We start from the raw sequence: 17,206 nt of genomic DNA on the forward strand, positions 1-17,206 counted from the left end.
ATGGCAGCCGCAGTAACTCCGCTCGGTCTGTTGCATATGAGACCGCTCCAGCACTGGCTTCGCGATCGAGTCCCGAGGTGGGCGTGGCAGAGCGGCACATTCCGGGTCAAAGTCACCCCGCACTGTCACCAAACCTTCACCCCTTGGCCGGGTCCTGTGTTTCTACGGGCCGGAATGCCCCTAGTCCAGGTTTCCAGGAATGCTGTGGTGTTCACAGATGCTTTTGCCAAGGGCTGGGGGTCCACGTACAAAGGGCATGCAGTCTCGGGTCTGTGGACGGGACCCCAGCTGCATTGGCACATCAACTGCCTAGAGTTGCAAGCAGTATGCTTAGCCTTGTGTCGCCTCAAGGGGCTTCTCAAAAACAAGCACGTACTGGTCCGTATGGACAGCACTGCAACCGTTGCGTACATCAACCGACAAGGTGGTCTACGCTCCCGTCGTATGTTGCGACTCGCCTCCCACCTCCTCCTATGGAGTCAGAAGCATCTGAGGTCGCTTCGTGCCGTTCATGTTCCAGGGGAGTTCAATCGTGTGGCCGACGAGCTTTCACGGCTGCCTCCCCTGCCAGGAGAATGGCGACTCCATCCCCAGGTGGTCCAACTGATTTGGTGAATTTTCGGAGCCGCACAGGTAGACCTGTTTGCATCTCCGGACACGACCCATTGCCAGTGGTATTACTCCCTCACCGTAGGAACTCTCGGCACGGATGCCCTGGCGCACAGCTGGCCCTGGGACTTACGCAAATATGCATTTCCCCCAGTGAGCCTTCTTGCACAGACCCTGTGCAAGGTCAGGGAGGACGAGGAGCAGGTCCTTTTGGTGGCCCCGTATTGGCCAACCCGGACTTGGTTCCCAGAACTCATGCTCCTCGTGACAGTCCCTCCTTGGCCGATTCCTCTGAGGAAGGACCTACTTTCTCAGAGACGGGGCACTCTATGGCATCCGCGTCCAGACCTCTGGAAACTCCATGTCTGGTCCCTGGACGGGACGCAGAGGTTCTAGATGGCCTGCCAGGCAGTGGTAGACACCATCTCTTCAGCTAGAGCCCCCTCTACGAGGCGCCTCTACGCTCTGAAGTGGAACCTGTTCGTTGACTGGTGTTCTTCCCACGGGGAGAACCCACGAACTTGCCCGATCAGAGTCGTGCTCTGCTTCCTACAACAGTGATTGGAGCGAAAGCTGTCTCCCTCCACCCTCAAAGTGTATGTTGCCGCAATAGCCGCACATCACGATGTAGTTGAAGGTAAGTCCGTGGGGAAGCACGACCTGGTCATCAGATTCCTCAAGGGTGCTAGGAGGCTAAATCCACCTCGCAATTTGCACCCTGTACCCTCTTGGGACTTAACTTTAGTGCTTAAAGCGCTCCAAACTCCTCCTTTTGAGCCGACAGTAGAGCTTAATTTGCTGTCCATTAAGACAGCGCTCCTGTTAGCATTGGCTTCCTTCAAGAGGGTAGGCGATCTGCAGGCATTTTCGGTCGACGAATCGTGCCTAGAGTTCGGGCCTGGCCTTTCTAATGTTTTATTGAGACCCCGGCTCGGATATGTGCCCAAGGTTCCTACCACTCCCTTTGCGGACCAGGTGGTGAACCTGCAAGCGCGGCCCCAGGAGTAGGCAGACCCAGCCCTAGCTTTTCTCTGTCCTGTCCGGGCCCTCCGGGTTTATATAGACAGAACGCAAAGCTTCAGGACCTCAGATCAGCTCTTTGTTTGTTACGGAGGCCAGCAGAAGGGGAAGGCTGTCTCGAAGCAGAGGTTAGCCCACTGGCTAGTGGATGCTATCACCAGGGCTTATGAGTCCCAGGGTGAGCCCTGCCCACCCAGGTTGCGGGCTCACTCCACTAGTGTTGCCGATTCCTTGGCTCTGGCACAAGGCGCCTCGCTAACAGACATTTGTAGAGCTGCGGGCTGGGCGACACCGAACACGTTCGCTAGGTTTTGTAGCCTATGTGTGGAACCTGTTTCCTCCCGAGTACTCGCTACAGCCAGGAATTAGAGGAAATAGGTGTGTCGGCTTGCAATGCCATTCTGTGAGCGGATACGTGCGTCTTTGCTCCGTTGGTTACCCAACAAACGGCTAACCTCGTGAGTTCCTCCATCACCCCCTCCGGTGCCAGGCGTTGCGGACCGCCCGGCACCAGGTCTGCTACCTTCAGTAAGGAGTTGCTAGTAGACTGGGTGCCTTTTCCAGTGGTTCCTGCCGCGACCCATGATTTCCACGTGCAGTTCAGCCATGTCTTCCCCTTGACAGACTCATTATGTCATCCCTGTTGAGTACGCTCCTCACTCCTCTGGACTGGGACTACCTTCAAGGACTGCCATATGTTTCACTACCCTACATGGTTAGTACATATGTGTATTTGAGGGCCTTCTAGGCTGCCTCAGCTTCCGCAGCGCCCCCCCCCCCCCCTTATTATTTTCCTTGGGGTCGGGCACGCTTTCCCAGTGTTATCCAATATCCACTGATTGGGTCTTGCGGAACAGCAGTGTGATTCCGTAGCTAGCTCCCGCAAAATTTCTGGAAACTGCTGCAGGGCTGTAGCTTAGCTGGGCGCTGGAAGGGGCCAGCACCATGGCGTTTTGGTAGGGATCCCAATTGCCGATGAGGCGTCGGAGTTCCCTGCTGACGAAAGGGAACGTCTCGGTTACGTATGGTAACCCTCGTTCCCTGAGTCCAGGGAACGGAGACGCCTCGTCCCATCGCCATGTTGCTGTACCTTCACGGAGGACTGGACACCGTTCGGCTCCTCAGCGAAAAGCACTATGCATGCGTTGCTTCCGCCTTCTTATACCCGTGCTGGTAGGCGGGCTGCGGAATGCAAATCCTGCATGCCAATTTTCATTGGCTCGTTTTAATTCACTCGTAGGCAATTGGTCTCCCTAGCGTGATCCCAATTCGTCAGGGGAACTCCCCCGACGAGGCGTCTCCGTTCCCTGGACTCAGACGTTTTTTATAGTACAACAGAGGTTTTTGGTCTCGGTTACTGAAGCTTGTGATCAAAACAATATCTAATGATATACAGTTTGTCAAGTTAATTGCATTGTTTTACCTTATAATTAACAGTAACTTTGAACTAATGTAAACAAAAAATGCTTCATGACAGTCTTGATTAGGTTAAAGGATTAGTTCACTTCAGAATTAAAAGTTCTTGATAATTTACTCTCCCCCACCTCATCCAAGATGTCTTTGTTCATTAGAAAAGAAATTAAGGTTTTTGAGGAAAACATTCCAGGATTTTTCTCCATATAGTGACTTCAATGGGGCCCAACAGGTTGAAGGTCCAAATGTGAGTTTCAGTGCAGCTTCATTTTATAAAATAAACATTTATATGCTTTTTAACCACAAATGCTCGTCTTTGCATGTCAGTGACTTAAGGCATTACGTAATCATGTTGGAAAGGTCAGGCGGTAACCTGATGTAGGCGGAAAATGCAGAGCAGGGGCGAAAAACTCCATCACTTTTTCTCCTCCAACTTCAAAATCGTCCGACATCGTTTTTTCACCTTTTATTTATTTATTTAGTCTTTGCACATTCTCTTTGTAAACACTAGGTCAGTTTCTCCGCCTATCACGTGACGCGTGACCTTTCAGCGTGATTACGTAATGTGTGGCGCATCGCAGAGCAAGTGCAAGACAAGTATTTGTGGTTAAAAAGTATATAAAAGTTTATTTCTTTTTTATAAAATGTCCGCTGGTTTGTCTAGATAAGACTCTTATTCCTCGGCTGGATCGTGTAGAGACTTTGAAGCTGCACTGAAACTCACATTTGGACCTTCAACCCGTTGAACCCCATTGAAGACACTATATATGAGGGGCGCTGCTGAGCAACCAATGGAGTAGGACGTGTGTTTAGAAGCTCCCGCAGATATTCGACCAAATCGTTGTAGGATTATCCTTGAACAGTCCATTTCATATGAACCCAACACCACATTCCACAGTTCGGAACAATTCCCCAGTGAACCATTAGTAAGTCATAAAACACAGTCATGGTGCCGAGATGGCTAAAGGAGATGTCACCCCCCTTCCCCTTGTTGTGCGTGTCTAATCTAAAACCAGCGATGCCAGGACAGCAGGAAAAGATTCCTTTGTTCCCCAAACTTACGACCAAATGACCAAGAAACCCTGTGGTGACCCCAATGCATACATCCACAGCCTTATCAGGAAACGAAGGATGCTAAAGCATTCTTATGGCCCAGAATCACCACAGACCCTAAACCAGGAGACACCCCCCTTTCTGCAGTCGTAAATTCCAGAGACTTTTGTCTCCAAAACCAATAGACTGAAATTAACCCACTTGTGGTTTAATACAAACAATGGCCTCAAAATTGCTTTCAATAAGCTGAATTGATCACCAGTATTTACCTCACATATATCTTAAGTATCATGTATATTTTATGTAACCTGTGGAGTTCTTTCTGTGTGTTTAACTTTCATTACAGCCTGTTTGTAAGGTTTTCTACCTCAGTTATAGGAACTAATCACCAGAAGTTGCCTCATACATGTGTATTCTCTGTATTATGTATGCTGTATATTACTGAAGTTAATTTTGTGTGTTAAACACTTATCACAGCGAAATTAACTATTTAGTTCCACCTCAAATTAACTATTTAGTTCCACCTCAACTATGGGAAGTATATGTATTTTGGTACCTACTTGATGGGTAAATGATTTCTAGAATTTTGATATAAAGTAGATGTGTGTAGGATGCACCATATTTAAACTATTAAGTTTACTTATTAAAGCGTTTAACTAAACTCTCAGGAGTTTGGGCACACGTGATCATGTGGACTTTTTACGCTAATTACATGCAAGAACCGGAGAACGGGGTGTAGGCCCCGCCCAAGACAATATCTGATTGGCTGTCGCACTAGGAAGGACGGGTCAGATGGACACGCTTATAACCCAATGACAAGCACTTATGCGTTGCTTTTTGCCTGCCTTGTGCCTCGCTTTTGCAGTGACTTTTGCTCTTGCTGACCTTTCCATCGTCCAGCGTGTATGCTTACATACTCTTCAAACCACCAAGAGCTCACTCAAAACTCATCAACTCTTCCGTAAGATCCTTCGTTGAACTTCTTCAAAGAAACCCCTCTCAGAGTCGCTCCAGACTCAGAGGAAACTCCGTTGCATAGCAACCCCCAATCCAGGAAATCCCGTGAACGAAGCGCCACCCGGCAAAGCCAACCAACCACTCACCATCGAGTGCTGTCCCTCAGAACGCATCATCGACCGACTGCCAGCCAATCAGCGCCGAAGAGATTCCCTCTCCAGCAACTTCGTCACAGGGAACGCACGCGCTCAGGAGCATCTAAACGCAAGTACACAATATCTCCTTATTCTGGCTGAACTGGTGCAAATCTTATTAAGAAAACGAACTAAGATTAAAGTGCTAGTAGATTGATTCTCTCAGGTTGCGGTCAAGAAATAGTGTCTAACGCTAGACATTTGGGACTCCATTCACACTCCGTTAATAACATCACTCTCTGTCACTGTTTGAATGAATGTTTGTGTGTTTTCGTGTTAGTTTAGTTTGTGTGTATTAAAGTAGTTCAATAAAGTCTTGGTTGATTTTACATACAAGCGTCTTGTGCTGTGTGCTTACAAGTTACTGCCTTAAACTGTAGATTTTGCTACCTTGCTCATATTAATCAGTTATCATAACTTTATGATATTATTACCGTAGGCCACGGGATAATATTCTGTCCAGAATTGGTAAAATACCCTAAATAATAAATACCCTCTTTAAAATACCCTATCGGTGGACGAATAGTTGATAAAGTGTTAAATATTAATTCAGAATAATTTGCATATTAATTGGTTCTTATTTACTCTAATTCAATTCCCTTTTGAGTTATATTGATCTTAATTCCCTTATTAATCTTACATCGTTATTTATCAGCGTTTTTTTTTTTTGGTGCAAATCTTTTAAAACAGATACCCAAGTGAATTCCGTGCTTGTTAGCATTTCGTTTGAAAGAGTTACAATGTCTGGAAGGAACACTAAACTTCGTGCTACAACCCAGCAGCAGAGGCCTGACTCACAGGTGACACCCTCGGTAGCGGGTGGTTCGTCTCCGCCTTGCGGCTCGACCTCGCCCAGGCCTGACGCTCAAGTTAACGTTACAGATACGGACGCTTTGAAGCTCGAACTGCTAACGTGTTTGAGACAAGATATTGCGGAGATTTTTAAAACCGAACTCCGAGCGGCACTGGGAGACGACCTATCTACAATCAGAGCGGACTTGCAAGCCGTGAAAACCCAGCTGGCAAATGATAAAGCAGCTGCGGATGCTGAGTTAGCCTTACTCAAAGGTACTGTGGGTGAAGTGGAGGTATCCCTTTCGTCATGTACTGACGACATTGTTGATCTGAAGTGCAAATATGAACACTTAAGTTCCGAGTTTTCCAAGTTGGAGAATAAGTGCGAGGACCTCGAATCAAGATCACGCCGCCAAAACATAAGAATCGTTGGTGTTTCTGAAGACACGGTTGTTAACACTACCGCGGTCGCCGCCCTTCTAAAGGACGTACTGAAGTTGGATAAAGAGCCGCTATTAGACCGAGCACACAGATCAGCCCAGACAAAGGCCCAGACCAGATGAGCGACCTCGTCCCATTATCGCCAGATTCCACTACTACACTGATTGTGCAGATGTTTTGCGAAGCGCAAGAGAGGGCCAACGGTTTGGTGCGGGGAACGTGAGGATTAGTATTTTCCCCGATCACACTGCCAAGGTAGCCTGAGCCAGGGCTGCCTTCAACGAAGTTAGGAAGCACCTGCGAGGCGTTGAGGGGAGGACTTTGTTTCAGCGGACGATGCTAAAGCTTATGTCGAGAAGATGAACATTGGGTAATATTTACAAGTGGTATCTTACAGTCATATCATGCCTTCAGTTTACATTCGAATATTGTTTACATCCTGTGTTTATATATTTAACGTTAGGCCTGTTTATTTCTTAATTTGAGACTCCTTCATCTCTCCTTATAATTTCTTTGGTGAATTTAAATCGAGGTGTAATAACGATCTACTTTAGCTCAATGTTATGTTTATAATATAAGTTTAGTTATGATGAGCCAAGTGTTTATATTTCCTCTTTACAATTTAAATTAGGCCTAGTTAGCAAACGCACTTGATATCTTATTACTGTTAGATCGACCCGATATGGGGTATATCAGTATTAGCTGAGCCTTAATGCCAATTGATTCTGTGGGAGTGTCTCTTAGGTTTACCTTAAGTGATTCTCCGAGTTGTCACTGTTGTGGCGACAGGTTTCCCGGTTTTGCACTGCTGTCTCCCTTATGGAGACTTTGTTTTGGTGTATGTGGGTACATGGGGTTATGTATGTGTATGGGTGGGAATTTGGGGAGGTCACTCACCCTGGCTTTCTGGTTTTCTTATTTTTTCTAAATGTGTTCTGCTAATGTTAATTTGAATCCTAATACGGGCAAGCCAATTCGTTTTCTCACTTGGAATATACGAGGTATGAGCAATGCTGTTAAAAGATCCAGGGTTTTTACCCATTTGAAGCGGCTTAGCGCTGACATTGTGTTTTTGCAGGAAACCCATCTTAGACTTAAAGACCATCATAGGCTCCGGTCTTCCTGGATAGGTCAGATCCACCATTCCAATTTTAACTCCAAAGCCAGAGGAGTTGCTATTTTAATTGGTAAAAAAGTTAAATTTCTATCTAGTGAGGTTATTGCAGATAAAAATGGCAGATATCTCATAGTGGCAGGCACATTAATGCAGATCAAGGTGTTGCTTGTCAACGTTTATGCACCTAATTTTGATGATGTTGATTTTGCCAATAGACTACTTAGCAACATACCTCATTTAAACACCCATTTGTTGATTTTTGGAGGGGATCTGAATTGTGTGTTTGACCCAGTCTTAGACAGATCTAGTCCCCGCACAATATCCCAATCTTCTATGTCCAAATCCTTCGCTGATTTCATGACTCAGAGTGGTTTGGTGGATCCTTGGAGGCATCGTAATCCCTCAGCTAAAAAGTTTTCTTTCTTTTCCCAGGTATATCAGTCTTACTCAAGAATTGATTACTTCTTTATAGATAACAGTATTAATCGTTGTGTTGTTTCCACTGATTATTCAGCCATTCTAATATCCGATCATGCTCCATTGTTTCTTGATGTTCAATTATCCATACATAAATATACTGCACCGCTTTGGAGACTAAATTCTTTATTACTGGCAGATAAAACATTTTGTGATTTTATTTCCAATTCTATTGATGAGTTTCTTTCTTTTAATCAGAATGAGGCTACATCATATTCACTGCTTTGGGAGTCATTGAAAGCATTTCTCAGGGGACAGATTATCTCGTATTCCTCCTACTCCAATAAAAAACATAAAACAAGGCTGTCAGAAATTTTGGTAGCTATCGGTAACCTTGATCAAGAATGTGCATCTGACCCCTCCCCAGAGCTATTTAAGAAGCGTCTTGATCTTCAGACAGAGTTCGATCTAATTTCATCTAAAAGCGCAGAGCGAATGTTATTATTAACTCGTGGTACTTTTTATGAACACGGTGATAAAGCTAATCGGTTATTGGCACACCAGTTAAAACGGCAATCCACCTCGCGTCTCATACCCCAAATTAAGAATTCTTCTGGTATACTTGTCACAGATCCTAAGGAAATTAGTGCGTCGTTTAAGTTTTTCTACTCTGCTCTGTACAAATCAGAATTTCCGACAAATTCCACTAAGATGAATCAGTTTCTGGATAACCTTAAAAATCCTACTATTGATTGTGATCGTGTGAAGGAATTGGATGCTCATCTTTCCTTGGAAGAATTACTGCTTTCTATCAAAGCAATGCAGTCAAATAAAGCGCCTGGTCCTGATGGATTTACAGTAGAGTTTTTTAAGAAATTCAGTGATAAATTGGCCCCTTTACTTTTGCAGATGTATAATGAATCTTTGGAAAACAGTTTACTACCTCCCACACTTACTCAAGCATCAATTTCTCTTCTCTTAAAGCCTGACAAGGACCCTAACCTCTGTGGCTCTTATAGACCTCTTTCCTTACTACTGTAAATGTTGATGTAAAGGTATTGGCTAAGACTATTGCTCTTCGTTTGGAAAAGGTTTTGCCTAGTATTATTTCTGAAGAACAGAATGGCTTTATTAAAGGACGCCATTTATTTTATAATATTCGTACTCTATTAAACATAATTTATTCGGCCCAAACAACAGATTTACCTGAGCTTGTAATATCATTAGATGCTGAGAAGGCTTTTGACAGGGTAGAGTGGGGATATTTATTCGCCGTATTAAAAAAATTTGGCTTTGGAGATAAATTTATAAATTGGGTGAGATTATTATATACATCACCACAAGCTTGTGTTCAAACAAATGACATCCGCTCTGAATATTTTCCATTAGAGCGAGGGACGCGTCAGGGTTGTCCCCTGTCACCATCTTTGTTCGCCTTGGCTATTGAACCGCTCTCCATTATGTTACGATCCTCCACCTGTTTTAAAGGTGTTTTTCGCAATGACATTGAACATCGTTTATCTTTATATGCGGACGATATATTGTTATATGTATCCGACCCAGTAGCCTGTCTTCTTACTGTACCATTTTGTCCACTCTTAAAGCGTTTAGTTCTTTTTCTGGATATAAAATTAATTTACAAAAGAGCGAATGTTATCCCATTAATACAGCGGGTTTATTACTTCAACAAACTGACTTGCCCTTTAATATCCGTCACTCTGGCTTCAAATATCTCGGTATTAATCTGACACGGACATTTTCCGGTCTTCTGTCTGCTAACTTTTCCCCGCTTTTGGCTAAAATTAAATCTGATCTCCAGAGATGGAATAATCTACCTCTTTCCCTTATTGGGAAGATCAATGTTATTAAAATGAATGTTTTACCTAAATTTCTTTTTTGTTTCAATCAATTCCTCTATTTTTACCTAAATATTTCTTTGACTCCTTAGACAAAATGATAAGTTCCTTTATATGGTGCGCGAAGCCTACACGGGTCCGCAGATCATTACTTCAGCAATGTAAGTTTGGTGGTGGTCTTGCTCTACCGAACTTCCAATTTTACTACTGGGCTATTCATATTCATAAAATACGATGCTGGAATGAGTTTCCCTATTTACCTTGGTGCAAACTGGAAGCCCTTTCTTGCTGTCCGAAATCCTCTATATCTGCCCTCATACACTCCTCTCTTCCAACCAAAATTCCGCTGTATGTTAAAAACCCTGTGGTGCTTAACATTTTAAAAGTTTGGTATCAATTAAGGAAACATTTCAAATTTGTAACATCATCTCCAGTTGGTCCACTGTGTAGGAATCATTTGTTCCCTCCCTCATCTCTTGATTCTACTTTTTTAATATGGCATAACAAAGGTATACGTTGTTTTGCTGATTTGTATTCCAATGGTATCTTTGGAAGTTTTACCAATGTGTCATCATTGTATGGATTACCTGTGAACCATTTTTTTAGGTACCTTCAAGTTCGGCACTTTGTTTCAAAAAGTTTTTCTAATTTTCCCTTCTTACCTCCTCAACAACCATGGGATAGATTGCTTGACTTTAAGCCACAACAAAAAGGGATTGTCTCAGAAATTTATAATTGTATTCTGGATCTTTGTAACTACTCAAACTCAAAAACAAAGACTGCTTGGGAGGAGGAACTGGGACAACAATTCAGTGAGGAGTGGTGGCAAGAGGTCATTGATAGACTGAGTACTGTATCATCTTGTGCACGTCTTGTACTGATTCATTTCAAGGTTGTACACAGGGTCTATTTCTCCAAAGCAAGATTATCTGCAATTTTCCCTGGAGTAGAGGATAAATGTGAACGATGTCTTAACCCATGTTGTCATTTGAGCCACATGTTTTTTCTTTGTCCACGGTTACACAACTTTTGGTCTGGTTTCTTCAACATAATTTCAATTATAATAGGAATACACCTTCAACCTTGACCCTTAATTGCTATTTTTGGGACCCCAGACAAATCAGATCGATTTAATTGGGCACAGAAAGAAATTCTCAAATTCACATCTTTATTGGCCAGACGTCGCATTCTCTTACAGTGGAAATCTCCAAATCCTCCATCAGTTTCACAGTGGCTTACTGATGCTATGCATTTCTTAAAACTTGAGAAAATCAAGTACGCAATGAAAGGAAACACTGACAAGTTTTTTTTATATCTGGCAGCCTTTTCTATCATATTTTGCAGACTTGCAAGTCTTACCAGACTAAGTCCTGATATATTTTATATTTGTATATGATTTTAAGTAAGCCGGGGTGGGGTGGGGTGGGGTGGGGTGGGGTGGTTTGGTTATGTCTTTTTCTTTTCTTGTTTTCTGTTATTTGTTTAAAATCTAAATTGTAAAAGTTGTCAATTCTATGTAACTCGATTCAGTTTTCATGTTGCAAAAAAAAAAGACACTATATATGGAGAAACATCCTGGAATGTTTTCCTCAAAATCCTTAATATCTTTTTGACTGAAGAAAGAAAGACATGAATATATTGGATAATGATGAAATTATCAGGAAATTTTTAAGTGAACTAATCCTTTAACAGTTTTTTAACCTGTTATCTTTCTCCACTGCTTTTGAAAAAAATCCCAAGAAATGGATAAGTATGATCTTATTTGAAGGCAGACTTAATTAACAAAATTGTTATAAATAGCTTCAAAATGTTGTTAGAAATGTATTTTTATGAAATATCTTTAATGAAAATAAAACTGAAGCTGGCATTGTTTTAATCTAGAAATGCACTGCAGCTAAAGCCACATGTCTGACCATGTTATATTTCAAATCTGAAGATAATTCTAAAACTCTGAAATGTATTAAATGTGTTTTTAAGACCATGTCAGGTGATTTTATTTTGAGAAGACTCTAAAATGCTAACTGATGTTTATTGTAATTTTATAAGCATCCATTCACTGTATTGTCTCTATTGTTATGTGATGCACACTTCCCATTCAGTCTCAGTCTCCACTGCACACATTCACACCTCTCCGGCCTGGTTATAGCTCTAATTATTATTCTTTTAATATATTTTCTATATTTTTATTATAATTACTGACGACTTTGTTCACAGTTTTAACCCCTCATTTCTCTGATCAAACTTCTCACTTCACCTTCTTTGAAACTGTATCAAATGCCCTTCTTGAAAAAAATAAACATTTCAGTGAGCTTTACTATTTAAACATTTTCATAAAAATAACATATTTGCTCAGCTAGGTGGCAGCAGGTAGCATGTTAGCTTAACACACCACATTATATTATATTATATTATACTTACTTAATAACGCAAGTCAAGAGTTTTAAATAACCTTATGTGATCTGATGTGGCTTCAGATATATTATTAGATAGAGAAAATATATTATTGTATAGTATTTTGCACAATGATAAAGGCTACTTCGATTAGCATTGCATTATAAATATAATCTATTATTATGAAAATACCCAACATGGCTTAAAGAACACAAATCATATATCTCTGCAATAATGTGTTTATTTTCCACATACTTTATCCACATGTTACAGCGATCTCTGGAAGCCTTGTTTATGTAAAGGATTTGCTGGAATGTCACATGATTATGGCTGTTCAACATGAGTCTCGTTTATGGAACGTGTATGTCTGTGAACCTTCCAGCTTTCAGTATGAATGAATCACAGTACATGAGACTGTTTAGTGGTACTGCACAGTCAAAGCTCCGCATTTTAGGTAAAAATGTAATAAATATTACTCCTCTCTATAGACATAATACATAGACATACGAGAACCTATCTGTATTTCTTCAAATCTGCATGCTTTTGAACTAAAATCCCAGAGGGACGTTGTTTTGTCAAGAGCTTTCATGATGTCCTCATGAATCTTAAGAGGTTAAACTGGTTTTGACCGAAGTATTTCAAAAATTGTGTGCTTCATCAGTGTAAGTAATGTAGTAATGACAAACCTTCTTTTGATTTTGTGCACTGAGAATGTAGATGCCGTTTGTGTTGATAGCTGATGCCAGAGACAGAGATGATATTTCCACTGAACCATGGCTTTCCTTGACTGTCTTCAACCATGGAATGTGTATTGCAGAGTCACACTGAAACCAGAGAAAATATTGATGAACAAGAATGTGACAAATACTGCTTTCTTTTTCGTTTTTTTTTAAAGCTAGCAGATTCTCTCACCAATTTCTTTGGTAGGTTGGGGTCATTGTCAAGTGCCTTCCAAAGTTTCGTCAGCATCTCTTTAAAATGATTGAAGCCATCATCTGGCTTCAAATCATAGAGCATTGAGGAGTATCCAAGAACTGCATCATGAAAACAGGCCACACGATCCACTTCCATATCATTCTCTCCAGCAGAGATTGAAGCCAAATCCACAAAGACTTTCAACCCATTGATGTCTGCAGTAATAAAGAGGAATACAATTTGCTTACAAAAGAGCATAAAAAGAGCATAAAAATGGTAAAAATCATATACAATTACTATTTCAAACACACCTGTATTTACCTCTAAGAGCATCTTTAACCCAAATAACAAAATTCTTCCTGAGGCCAAGCTCCTGAAGGCACAGTCTACGGGAATCTGTGATGTCCACAAGCACAGCTTTTGCCTGCATCAACTCATTGTCAATGCTGTCAAGACGCTCCTTATCCATGTGACTCTGAAAAAAAGCCTTGTGGGTTTAGCATATTCCTTATTTATCTTTGATTAAACAAAATGCACTTATGATGACAAAATATGATGACTTACAGTAGCAAGGATCTTCTCTAAGACTTGAAAGTCTCCTTCCAGGCAAAGCGTCTCTTTGACCTTCTTGACCACCCGAGCCGATTCTACTGCCAGATGAAGCTCATGGTAGTGCTCTATCTGCTGGATTCTTGTCTGGACCCATTGCTGGTCATCCAAACTATCCAGTTGGCACATGATTGCAACTTCTGCAGCCAGTTCTTTATATTTTCCCTTGTAGGTTTTGAATCTTAAATCAATAGTTTCAAAAGTGATGCTGCCATCTTTAAGCCCTGTGTATATATTTTTGTAGGCATTGTAGCATGGTTTAAATATGTCACTGAAAAGCATTTTGGGTGTGACAACCAATTCGCCCTCTGAAGGAATTGCTTGACATTTTTTAGCAAACATTTCTGCCTCGTGAACCCAACGCTTTTTGAAGACGAAGCTGTCTTTGAAGGTGTTTAGGTCCACTGCCATAGATCGAACATCATCTTCAAGCTTCAAGTAGTTGACAACCCTTGACATCGCAGAGGGATTTTGACTGAATGAATGAACATCTACAAACTTGTCAAGGTCCATCTCATCAATGTCAATATGACGTTTTTCTTCCAACCCTTCAAAATCAACTGTAAAATAGAAGAAATGTAGAAATTTAAATTAGAATATCTATATAAAAGCAATCTGTTATTATCAGGTGAGAGAGCTAATACCCCTGGCATGTTCCTGTAGACTGTGGCACATTGTAATGAGATTATCCACCAGTGATCTCTCATGACTGATAGCCTCTACCTCCTCTTGTCTAGTCTGAAGAAGCCTCTTCATGGCATTGGTGTCGTTGTATTGTTCATTTTCACAAAAACAGTCTGGAAAAACAGTATGTTGTTGACTAATCACATTACCATATAAAAGGGATAAATCTAAGTTATTTACCTAATTTATGCAGCTCAAAGAAAGCACTCTTGTTTTGCAGGATGTGACTGAGTAGCTTTATCTTTATTTTCCCTGTTACAAGTTTATTTAAAATATTTGTGAATGAAGAGATTGCCATGTCAAATTTCTCTTTAGCTTCTTCAGAAAGCTGACGGATCAGTTTTTCATCAGCACCTACAGAGCAAAATATTTAATATTTTAATAATAATATACATTATATAAACATTATTGTATATATACTGTATATAAGCATACATACATACATACATACATAGACAATTTCTAGTGAGATGTAATATAGCATTGTTATGCACTATGCAGAGGGAATCCATACAATACCATGGAGCTGAAAGATATTTTTGGCTGCTGTCCAGCCCAGAAGATGTTTGAGAACATCATCTTCATCCTCCAGATAGGTTCCTTTATCATCTCTTGGCCAGGACTTTAGGATGATGGTAGACACAAGTTTTTCACTTTTCCAGTTGATGTGGAAATGATTCAGTTTCTCCCAAAGTTTCCCCTCAGTTTTAGCCTGTTAAAAAAGTCTATACAGTAAGTTTTTCTTCATGTTTTTCATCTCATTAAAAGGTATGGAACTTGGCAAAATAATAAGAAATCCATGCAGACGATTGATCAATGTATTGCTCAAACACTGCAACTCCCAATGAACAGCAAACTCTACACCATATTCATTTCCATCTGTATGTGTTAATAACTTTGTAAATGGATAGTTCACCAAAAAAAAAAAAAAAACTGTCATCATTTACTAACTCTTGGTGCGTGGCCCGATTCAAAGCTTGCAGTCACAATCGACTTTTTGTCTAAAAAAATTCTCAATTGTGTGGGGTCATTACGATTATTTTACTCGTCGGAACCCACACTATCCCCAAATCATGATCGAGCTGACTCTGACGTGATAAAGTTTCACTTACCAGATGTTGCGTGCTTCTATAGCTGAAACTTAGCAGCCACAAACATGCCACAAAAGTCACATCTATGCAATCTTCTCAGCTAAATGGATTGCATTTGCTTTGTATAGCTTTGTTTTTAATCTCTTTTTCTATTTTCCCTGCTGTTTATATTGCTTAATATAACTTAATCACCAGGGTAAAAATCAGTGTAAAAATGACCTGATGTACACTGGTAGACTGGTAGAGCATCCATGCATTTAATGGTTTAAGCTAAATTCAAACTTAATTCTGCTGGTACAAAAAGGAGAAATAATCCTTAAACTGGACAAGTTGTTGGACCTAATCACATTTTTTTTTAAAGTTCTGATGTATATGATGTGTGTATGATGCTGCTATATGACTCATGTTGTCAATGAGAAGAAAGTGAAAGACCTTTACCTGGCAGATTGTGGAAACAGCCTGGAGAGCACACTTCTCTACACTGCCCACCAAAAAAGGCTGGGAGCCGTTAAGTTCCTCAATCTTTGAGTAATAAACCAGGATTTGATCCAGACAACCTTCCTAATAAGAATAAAAAAATAGTTTTGTTTATTTACAAATACAGAAAAGCAGACATTGAAACACATCAGTGAGGGTTGTCAGTTGTCCAGGTCATTGTTAAATGTTAGTCATTTATTTCAGTTCAACCAGATGCAAATCTCAGTTGGTTTAAGATGTTTTCTCTCAAGTATTTTAGCGGATTTGAAATGTACTGGAAGGCTGTGTTTAGTCCAAATCCTGTGGTTTGATGGCACTTACAGATGGTAGTCAACCAGAATGCATTTTTTCGACGATTTCTGCTCTTGATCGCTAAGTGAGACTATAAAGATTTCCACATGTTATGGAGTGATGTTATTCTCACAGCTCATTTTTGCAAACAGCAGACAACTGCGCAATGTGGAGATTACACACACACACACACACACACACACACACGCACGCACGCACGGACACACACACACACACACACACACACACACACACACACACACACACACACACAAAACTATCAATAAGATTTTTTTTAAATAACATTCACAAACAAATGTATGCCTAGTTTTCAAAAGCCAATGTAAATGCTGTTTTTAGTAGGCCTATGTGCTTTAATGCAGTTAATACCCCATATAAAAATAAATAAATAAATTCTTAATATCTATTATGCTATTTTCTTCTTGTGAACAAATTTAAAAAAACTATAGAAATGTGAATTATATAGACTACACATTTGGACGAATGGAAGACTGCCTTTAATACCCCCACAGGTCACTTGGACTCTCAAACTCCACAGCGGTTTTCCAGGAGCTCTTCAATGATGTGCTCATCGGTCAGTATTGAAATATATTTGCATTGTTGTTAACTTATATTTATCATTTTGAAATATATTCTGAAATATAACTAAAATATATTTATTGGGCCAATTTCAAATATTTGCATATATTCCCAAAAATATATTTCAGATATATTGTGAAAACATATTTCAAATATATTTATTTTGTGTATGGGACGTTTATTCAGAGGTGCCTTCATATGTGGAGGCTAGGGGTGTCGCAATATACCGGTGTTGATGATAATCGTGATATTCAAAGCATGAAATATCTAGGGCTG

At 40.8% G+C, this 17,206-nt stretch overlaps 1 protein-coding gene across 1 annotated transcript in view; it reads right to left on the bottom strand.

The window, feature by feature from the left end:
* The window catches only part of LOC308696626 (E3 ubiquitin-protein ligase rnf213-alpha-like), a gene marked incomplete at its 5' end in the record, with an annotated part of 167,762 nt that overhangs the window by 103,208 nt on the left and 47,348 nt on the right, over positions 1–17,206 (bottom strand). The window contains 7 exons of the mRNA XM_081375488.1: positions 12,950–13,087; positions 13,176–13,393; positions 13,500–13,653; positions 13,743–14,347; positions 14,432–14,584; positions 14,991–15,183; positions 16,001–16,123. Coding sequence (XP_081231614.1) covers positions 12,950–13,087; positions 13,176–13,393; positions 13,500–13,653; positions 13,743–14,347; positions 14,432–14,584; positions 14,991–15,183; positions 16,001–16,123 — 1,584 coding nt within the window. The remainder of the gene's footprint in view (positions 1–12,949; positions 13,088–13,175; positions 13,394–13,499; positions 13,654–13,742; positions 14,348–14,431; positions 14,585–14,990; positions 15,184–16,000; positions 16,124–17,206) is intronic.

The sequence above is a fragment of the Scardinius erythrophthalmus genome, assembly GCF_964197995.2.
Source record: "Scardinius erythrophthalmus genome assembly, chromosome: 1".
In the NCBI taxonomy this organism is placed as follows: Eukaryota; Metazoa; Chordata; class Actinopteri; order Cypriniformes; family Leuciscidae; genus Scardinius; species Scardinius erythrophthalmus.